At 40.8% G+C, this 10132-nt stretch overlaps 1 protein-coding gene across 1 annotated transcript in view; it reads right to left on the bottom strand.

Annotated features, from left to right (window-relative positions):
• Positions 1–1807: 1807 nt before the first annotated feature.
• The window catches only part of arhgef2b (rho/rac guanine nucleotide exchange factor (GEF) 2b), a gene marked incomplete at its 5' end in the record, with an annotated part of 29152 nt that continues 20827 nt past the window's right edge, over positions 1808–10132 (bottom strand). The window contains 7 exons of the mRNA XM_078245156.1: positions 1808–2304; positions 3773–3926; positions 4309–4599; positions 4891–4941; positions 8266–8307; positions 8761–8813; positions 9996–10067. Coding sequence (XP_078101282.1) covers positions 2255–2304; positions 3773–3926; positions 4309–4599; positions 4891–4941; positions 8266–8307; positions 8761–8813; positions 9996–10067 — 713 coding nt within the window. The remainder of the gene's footprint in view (positions 2305–3772; positions 3927–4308; positions 4600–4890; positions 4942–8265; positions 8308–8760; positions 8814–9995; positions 10068–10132) is intronic.

Genomic DNA, 10132 nt, shown 5'->3' with positions numbered 1-10132 from the left:
GCGATACAGCACGGCCCCAAAGAGGGGTTGTTTAGAGCGATGTTAAGCGATTTCACGAAGATTTCCCATTCAATACAATGGGACAATTTTGCACCATTTTTTTGCCGATTTCGTGAAAACCGTGCGGCAAATCTCTTAGAAAAGTCATAGCACGCCATTCCTGATCATTACACACGTTTTGATGTATTTTGTGTGCACGTGTTGGCAACGCTCTGTGACTAGAAGCGGGACAAAAAAGAGGCGGAATAATAATAAGTATGGGCAATAATAGTCATTCTGCTGATTGCTGATATTGCAGCACATCTGGCTGCAATAATCAGGCTGAATAAGAGAATAAATAAACCCTGAAGGATGCTGGGAGATTAAAATGATTTAGTGAAGAAATAAAAACCCAAACAGCAACATCTGTTCCAGCTGATTAGATTTATAACGAGACACAAAAACAATAAACTTACAACGAGAATCATTTACAGTTTCTGATCAAATCTTTATACAGACACAACTTCAGTTCACCGTCTTCTAAACTAGGTTACGATACGACCCTGCTGACTCTGGATCAGTTTAGAGTCTGGAACATCTGGAACATCTGGAACCATCTGGAAACATCTGGGTCATCATGAGTCATCATGTTAAACTTTCTCTTCACGTCGACTAATACTACGACAACACTTCTGTTGTTCCTTTCTACACGTTTTCAGATGTTTCACATCGTTGGTTCCAGATGTTAAACTTTCAGGTTCCAGATGTTAAACATTAAAGGTGCAGTAGGTACGCCTTATAAACTAACTTTCTGTCATATTAGCTGAAACTGACCCTATGTTCCAGTAGAACTACATGAAGCAGGTCATTAAAAATAAGTCCAGCTCCTCTGGCTCCACCTACAGCCTGGAGAGAGATTTACAAAAATCCAACACTCCTTGTTCAGATGAACCAATCAGGGCCAGGGGGAGTGTCTAACTGTTCACATGCACCAATCAGGGCCAGGGGGGGGTGTCTAACTGTTCCGATGAACCAATCAGGGCCAGGGGGAGTGTCTAACTGTTCAGATGCACCAATCAGGGCCAGGAGGGGTGTCTAACTGCGTGTCAATCACTGCTCATGCACACGCATTCATTCTCCCTTGTGGGGGGAGGGGCTTAGGAGACCGTTTTGGCCTTTAGCAGAAAGGGGGGAGGGACTGAGAAGTTGTTGATGTTCACAATCCTACCTACGGCACCTTTAAGGTTCCAGATGTTTGACGTCCCCTAACCCTGAACCAGCCGTGGGTCGAAGGACCACATGATATAACAACTTTTAACTTGATTCCAGATGTTGGACTTTAAGGTTCAAGCTGTTCCAGATGTTTAACGTCCCCAGGGTGGAAGGACCACATGATATAAAAACAGCTGATCCCGTTTCAGGATCGTAGTAAAAAAGAGATTTTAACACGTTGGAATATAAATGTGTAAATAACACAATTTGGCTTCTTATTAAGAGATTAATATTCAGATAAACTTTCATGTTTTAATTCTTCTTCATTCAGTGTTTTATATTTAAACAGCCGTCGTTTTAATGAGACTTCTTCATTTAAACTCAGCAATAAACTCCCAGAGAGCAGAGTATAAACATCTGTTTCCATGGCAACACCGTAAAAATCTGACATGAAATATTTGGAAAATCTGCAGCAAACGTGATTTAAACATCAATAAAGTTCTGCTCTGCAGACCATCAGGTTTACAGCCACGCTAACATGCTAACATGCTAATATGCTAACATGCTATCACGCTAACATGCTAACATGCTATCACGCTAACATGCTAATATGCTAACATGCTATCACGCTAACATGCTAATATGCTAACATGCTATCACGCTAACATGCTATCATGCTAACAGACAGGAAAAGACTGCTTCCTGTTTCTTTAAAACACCAACAACAGGAGAATATTATTCATCGACACTAAACTTTAAAAGCTGAGTCACATTCCAGTAAACGCTGTATTTCGCTGCGTTCATTCAGACTTCAGAGGTGCACATGAACGCAGCTTTCTCACTTTCTGACAAACTTTGTTCCTGAATTTAAAAAATGTTTTTTTTTTTGGTTTCACAAATTAAAAACCTATGAAATGTTTTCTTTAAACTACTTTAAATACAGTTTATCTGTTGATATCCAAAGGCATTGTGGGTAATGTAGTGTGGTGAGTCCATAAGCCCCGCCCCCTCCAGCGCTGTGGGCGGGGCTCCAGCTGATGTGATGGTTCTACTTCCTGATTCGTTAACTGGGATCCGCTCCACACTCGCTCTCCTCTGGGATGTCCTGCAGGTCTGGGGGTTGCCATAGTGACAGACAGGAAGTAACGTTACTAACACATTATTGTCATCAGTAACTGTTTCATAAAGGAGACCTGTTATAAATAATGAGGAAACGTGGAAAGTAACAAATGCTGTGTTCCAGGCAGCCCGTAACTCGTGTTTTCACGACCTTCTCCCCGTGAAAGTTCCCTGGAACGGCCGTCAGACCCCTAACTTACTCCCCGTGACCTGGTACCAGAGCGCTGTTCTCCCAGTTACACACACACACACACACACACACACACACACACACACACACACACACACACAGAGACACACACACACACACACACACACACACACACACACACACACAGACACACACACACACACACACACACACACACACACACACACACACACACACACACACACACACACACACACACACACACACACACACACACACACACACACACACACACACACACACACACACAGAGACACACACACACAGAGAGACACAGAGACACACACACAGAGACACACACACACACACACACACACACACACACACACACACACACACACACACACACACACACACAGAGACACACACACACAGAGACACACACACACACACACACAGAGACACATACACACACACAGAGACACATACACACACACACACACGCACAGATACACACACACACACACAGACACACAGAGACACACACACACACACACACGCACACACAGACACACACACACACACACACACACACACACACACACACACACACACACAGACACACAGACACACACACACACACACACACGCACACAGACACACAGAGACACACACACACACACACACACGCACGCTAAGTTATTAACAGAGATACCCCATTATGTTGTGAGCAGTAGGCCTGCGTGTGCTGTGTCTATCTGACCTGGGCTGGCACATGTTCACGTTAAAAACCGTGTGCGTGCACGAGCACTACGGTCTCGAGCACTACGGTCTCGAGCACTACGGTCACTCTAGAACAGGGTTTCTCAAATGGGGGTACGCGTACCCCTAGGGGTACTTTGGAGTACTGCAGGGGGTACGTGAGATTTTAAAAAAATAGGTTAATTTAAAAATATCTGTCATGCATATTTCCCTGAAAAATTATACTATAAAAGTAAATTAATTTAGTAATGTATTTGAAGTAGCATTTAAATGTTTTTCAGTTCCAAAGCTGCTGTTCAGTTAATCAGACAGGGTGGTGCAGCGCTGTAATCAACTCTTCATACGGCTTTTTTACCAAAATAAAGTGCTTTGGGAAAGGTTTAAGAACCACTGCTCTAGAAGAACTTCAACTTTTCGTCTTTGGGGCCAAATGATGTGTCGTCACGTTGCTCTGGGAGACATTTGGACATCTGAAAGACGTGAGGACCAAATATATACTAATACTTTAAAAGGTGATTTTAAGAAGGGTTATTGCTGAGTCGTACTGACCTCTGGGACTGTCGGAGCGAGGAGAGATCCTAGTCACTTCCTCTTCCTCATTTCCTTCCTGAACACCGTCTAATTGGTCGACGGGATCCTGACTGGCCAATGGAGCGAGGGGGCGGGACTCTAACTCCCTGCTGCCTCGTCTCCTGTTCACCTGCTGACACACACACACACACACACACACACACACACACACACAGACAGACAGACAGACAGACAGACAGACAGACAGACAGACAGAAAACCAAGTCAGTTAGAGTCACTAAAAGTTCTGTTGTTGCTGCTGACAGACTCAGATTATTATTCTAAGTGTCTGATAACATTATGGGATGGATCCCTACAGAGATAGACCTTTTATTTAAAGAGTAAGATCCTTCAAAAGCCGTCTTGGTTCATCTTTCCACTGTTCCAACAATCACCACTCTGGTTTGGTTGAAATAAACTCTTAATTCACCCATTTACATGTGGAGATATGCTGGCTCTATACACGCTAAAAGTCCTGATTATTTACATTTACATTTATCCTGGTTCAGACCCACCTGTTCTCCCTTGATGACATCACTCATCTCTCCGTTGCCCCTCCTCTTTTTCACAGGCTCCGCCCCCTCTCTGGTTGGCTCCTCCCCCCTCAGCCGCAGCCGTGTCACTTCCTGCTGCAGCATCTCCACCTGCCGTCGCAGCAGCAGCGCCTCGCCGGCGGCGTCCATCCCTGCGTCCCTCGACAGCGAGCGGCTGAGGCGGGGGCCGGGGGCGGGGCCTTCGGGGGGCGAGGGGGCGGGGCCTACTCTGAATGACAGCTCCAGGATGGAATCCTGACGAATCACAGCGGCCTAAAGGAGAAGGAACACTTCAGGTACAAAAACTCTCCTCTGGATGTTTAACATGTTTAACGTGTGTTTAACGTGTGTTTAACGTGACGATGTTTAACGTGACGATGTTTAACGTGACGATGTTTAACGTGTGTTTAACGTGAGGATGTTTAACGTGAGGATGTTTAACGTGAGGATGTTTAACGTGAGGATGTTTAACGTGAGGATGTTTAACGTGAGGATGTTTAATGTGTGTTTAATGTGTGTTTAACATGAGGATGTTTAACGTGAGGAATAAAGAAGTGAACAGACCTGCAGGGCATGAAGCTGCGTGCTCAGACTGACCAACCGCTGATGCACTTCCTGTAGAGAGAACAACTGTTAACGACTGCTCTGATTGGACATGAACTGAAGTTAAAGGTAATTTTATTTGTCTGTAAACCACCTTAGTTCTGCATGCGTTCAACAAAACACCGTTCTGTTGTGTGTTAAGGTCGATATAGCCAATCAAATCCTGCGTACAGCAGTGACATCACACCCACTCAGCAGAAAGACAGCAGTTGCCCCGTTAAGCCGCCTACACGTGCTCCCGGTAGTGGCTTCGTTTCCCCGTGTGGAGACACTCGGAGGAAGCTACCGTCGGCATGGCGCAGGGCTTGGAGTTGCCGCTGACATTTCAAGGCGCAACTAAAGCCAAAAGAAATGTTTATGACGTTTACCTGTGCTGCGTTTTGCTCCACGCTCTACCTCGCTGTTCTCCCTCTGATCTGATCTGATCTAATCTGATCTGATCTGATCTGATGGCGCTGACCCACCATCCCGATAATCGGCCGTCTGACCGTCTGACGAGGTCGTGACTCGAGTCTGGTCAGTGTGTTCCATGCCGTCGTCCGTCAGAGGAGCTGTCGGCCTTCATTTGGGCTGATTTGACTTGTTGAATCGGCCAGTGGGCAGTCGGACTCAATGACCAATCTGATTGGTGGAGTGCTAGCCCTTGACTAGCGAATCAGTGTACTTATGTTACAACACTGAGCGGAAATGAGGAGCGGAATGAGCCTGACGAACGCCTACTAAAATCTGATGAAGATCTTTTAAACTGACCTTTGTTGATCTGAAATGAAGATAGATTCAGCAACTGCACGGCCTATTTCTCTCTTCAAATGTTTTCAGAAACACGTTTCAGTGAACTGTCTTCGTATAATATGCTATATGTATCCTATTCCGCCATTATGGTCTGGCTTTGAAATTCGGAGAAGCCAGACCCACGTGATGCATTCGTCATTTCTGGGTTTCATGTGTTGGGCGAAAATACAGATTAGAACCGCCTGCTGTTATGGAGACGTATTGTTACATAGATATAAGGTCAGTTATATAGATATAAAGTCAGTTATATAGATATAGGGTCAGTTATATAGATATAAGGTCAGTTATATAGATATAGGTCAGTTATATAGATATAAGGTCAGTTATATAGATATAAGGTCAGTTATATAGATATGAGGTCAGTTATATAGATATATAGATATAAGGTCAGTTATATAGATATAAGGTCAGTTATATAGATATAAGGTCAGTTATATAGATATATAGATATAAGGTCAGTTATATAGATATAAGGTCAGTTATATAGATATAAGGTCAGTTATATAGATATATAGATATAAGGTCAGTTATATAGATATAAGGTCAGTTATATAGATATATAGATATAAGGTCAGTTATATAGATATAAGGTCAGTTACATAGATATACGGTCAGTTATATAGATATAAGGTCAGTTATATAGATATATAGATATAAGGTCAGTTATATAGATATAAGGTCAGTTATATAGATATAAGGTCAGTTATATAGATATAAGGTCAGTTATATAGATATAAGGTCAGTTATATAGCTATAAGGTCAGTTATATAGATATAAGGTCAGTTATATATATATAAGGTCAGTTATATAGATATATAGATATAAGGTCAGTTAAATAGATATAAAGTCAGTTATATAGATACAAGGTTAGTTATATAGATATAAGGTCAGTTATATAGATATATAGATATAAGGTCAGTTATATAGATATAAGGTCAGTTATATAGATATAAGGTCAGTTATATACATATAAGGTCAGTGATATAGATATAAGGTCAGTTATATAGATATATAGATATAAGGTCAGTGATATAGATATAAGGTCAGTTATATAGATATATAGATATAAGGTCAGTTATATAGATATAAGGTCAGTTAAATAGATATAAGGTCAGTGAAATAGATATAAGGTCAGTGATATAGATACAAGGTTAGTTATATAGATACAAGGTCATTTAAATAGATATAAGGTCAGTTATATAGATATAAGGTCAGTTATATAGATATAAGGTCAGTTAAATAGATATAAGGTCAGTGATATAGATATAAGGTCAGTTATATAGATATAAGGTCAGTTAAATAGATATAAGGTCAGTGATATAGATATAAGGTCAGTTATATAGATATATAGATACAAGGTTAGTTATATAGATATAAGGTCAGTTATATAGATATAAGGTCAGCTATATAGTTATATAGATATAAGGTCAGTTAAATAGATATAAGGTCAGTTATATAAATATATAGATATAAGGTCAGTTATATAGATATAAGGTCAGTTATATAGATATATAGATATAAGGTCAGTTATATAGATATAAGGTCAGTTAAATAGATATAAGGTCAGTTATATAAATATATAGATATAAGGTCAATTATATAGCTATAAGGTCAGTTATATAGATATAAGTTCAGTTATATATATATAAGGTCAGTTATATAGATATAAGGTCAGTTAAATAGATATAAGGTCAGTTATATAGATACAAGGTTAGTTATATAGATATAAGGTCAGTTATATAGATATATAGATATAAGGTCAGTTATATAGATATAAGGTCAGTTATATAGATATAAGGTCAGTTATATAGATATAAGGTCAGTTATATAGATATAAGGTCAGTTATATAGATATAAGGTCAGTTATATAGATATAAGGTCAGTTATATAGATATAAGGTCAGTTATATAGATATAAGGTCAGTTATATACATATATAGATATAAGGTCAGTTATAAGGTCAGTTATATAGATATAAGGTCAGTTATATAGATATGAGGTCAGTTATATAGATATAAGGTCAGTTATATAGATATAAGGTCAGTTATATAGATATATGGTCAGTTATATAGATATAAGGTCAGTTACATAGATATAAGGTCAGTTATATAGATATATAGATATAAGGTCAGTTATATAGATATAAGGTCAGTTACGTAGATATATACGTAGACATATACGTAGATATATACGTAGATATAAGGTTACCTGGTTTAAGGTGCGTTATATATATATATACGTAGACATATACGTAGATATATACGTAGATATAAGGTTAGTTACGTAGATATATATGTAGATATATACGTAGACATAAGGTCAGTTCAGTAGTCTCAGGGGGACATGAGACCAGAGATCTCCCCTCTCATGATGGGAAGCACGGTCATTCAAAAATACTACCGGGTTTCTGCTGATACAAAGCTTAATGCTAAATCAGTGAAGTATCCCTTTAAGTTCCGTTATATATATCTATATCTATAGATATAGATATATATACGTAGATATATACGTAGTTATAAAGTTATATAGCTATAAGGTCAGTTACCTGGTTTAAGGTGCGTTCCTGCAGCTGGTTGCCATTTCTGTCCTGAAAGAGAAAAACAAGACAGAAAATGTTCCATAAACTTTGTTTCTCGTCTTTCTGTTGTTCTAACCGGCAGCCTTTTCCAGCCAGGCTCTTATTTTGAGGGTTAAACCCAACTAACATCCTGAGAATAACGACAACATTACAAAAAAGTCCTTTTACAGAAAACGTTCCTTTCTAGTGAACTAAAACAAGGGAGGAGAAACATACACCAGTACTGTGTCTATATATTCTAAATGTTCTGCTGAATAATGTAAGAGGACGAGGACGATCACACCAGACTTCATGCAGAATCTGACCGTTTTTACACTCCGTGTTCTACACACTAAACACTTTTAAACACTTTAAACACTTTTGTTTCACATTCCTTCAGTTTAATAATGTAAAATATATATATATATATAAATATTTCATCTTTAATCTGAAACTACTCGGAGGATAAATGAGATGATTTACCTTCGAGGAGCTCGTCAACTCAAAAGATCCGTTCAGAGAACCAGAGTCACCGTCTGAGAGAGAGACAGACAGACAGGTTAGAGAAAGCAAGACAGGCGGACAGACAGGTTAGAGAGAGAGAGACAGGTTAGAGAGAGAGACAGGCAGACAGACAGACAGGTTAGAGAGAGAGACAGGCAGACATGTTAGAGAGATAGACAGACGGGTTAGAGAGAGAGACAGAAAGACAGGTTAGAGAGAGAGAGACAGGCAGACATACAGGTTAGAGAGAGACCGGCAGACAGGTTGGAGAGAGAGACATGCAGATAGACAGGTTAGAGAGAGACAGGAAGACAGGTTGGAGAGAGAGACAGGCAGATAGACAGGTTAGAGAGAGAGACAGGCAGACACAGGCAGGTTAGAGAGAGAGACATGCAGACAGACAGGTTAGACAGACAGACAGGTTAGAGAGAGAGACAGGCAGACAGACAGGTTAGAGAGAGAGACAGGCAGACAGACAAGTTAGAGAGAGAGACAGGCAGACAGGTTAGAGAGAGAGAGACAGGCGGGTTAGAGAGAGAGACAGGCAGACAGACAGGTTAGAGAGAGAGACAGGCAGACATAGAAGTTAGAGAGAGCAACAGACAGGTTAGAGAGAGAGAGAGAGACAGACAGGTTAGGGAGAGACAGACAGACAGGTTAGAGAGACAGACAGACAGGTTAGACAGAGAGACAGGCAGGCAGACAGACAGGTTAGAGAGAGAGAGACCGGCAGACATAGAAGTTAGAGAGAGCAACAGACAGGTTAGAGAGAGAGAGAGACAGACAGGTTAAAGAGAGACAGACAGGTTAGAGAGAGAGACAGGCAGACAGATAGGTTAGAGAGAGAGACATACAGGTTAGAGAGACAGACAGACAGGTTAGACAGAGAGAGACAGGCAGGCAGACAGACAGGTTAGAGAGACAGACAGACAGGTTAGACAGAGAGAGAGGCAGACAGACAAGTTAGAGAGAGAGACAGGCAGCCAGGTTAGAGAGAGAGAGACAGGCAGGTTAGAGAGAGAGACAGGCAGACAGACAGGTTAGAGAGAGACAGGCAGACATAGAAGTTAGAGAGAGAGAGAGACAGACAGGTTAGGGAGAGACAGACAGACAGGTTAGAGAGACAGACAGACAGGTTAGACAGAGAGACAGGCAGACAGACAGACAGGTTAGAGAGACAGGCAGGCAGACAGACAGGTTAGAGAGAGACTTACTGCTGATCTCGAGGTTCCCGTTGGAGGATTTCTGGATGTTGGAGTTCAGCAGCAGCTCGCTCAGTTTATCCACTGAAACAGAAACACATTCACTCGGATTCTGCTGTTTTATATACAATATAAAATATAAAATGATG

The sequence above is a fragment of the Sander vitreus genome, unplaced genomic scaffold (assembly GCF_031162955.1).
Source record: "Sander vitreus isolate 19-12246 unplaced genomic scaffold, sanVit1 ctg395_0, whole genome shotgun sequence".
Taxonomy (NCBI): Eukaryota; Metazoa; Chordata; class Actinopteri; order Perciformes; family Percidae; genus Sander; species Sander vitreus.
The sequence above is the reverse complement of the archived record's forward strand: the minus strand, read 5'-3'. Positions and strand labels throughout refer to the sequence as shown.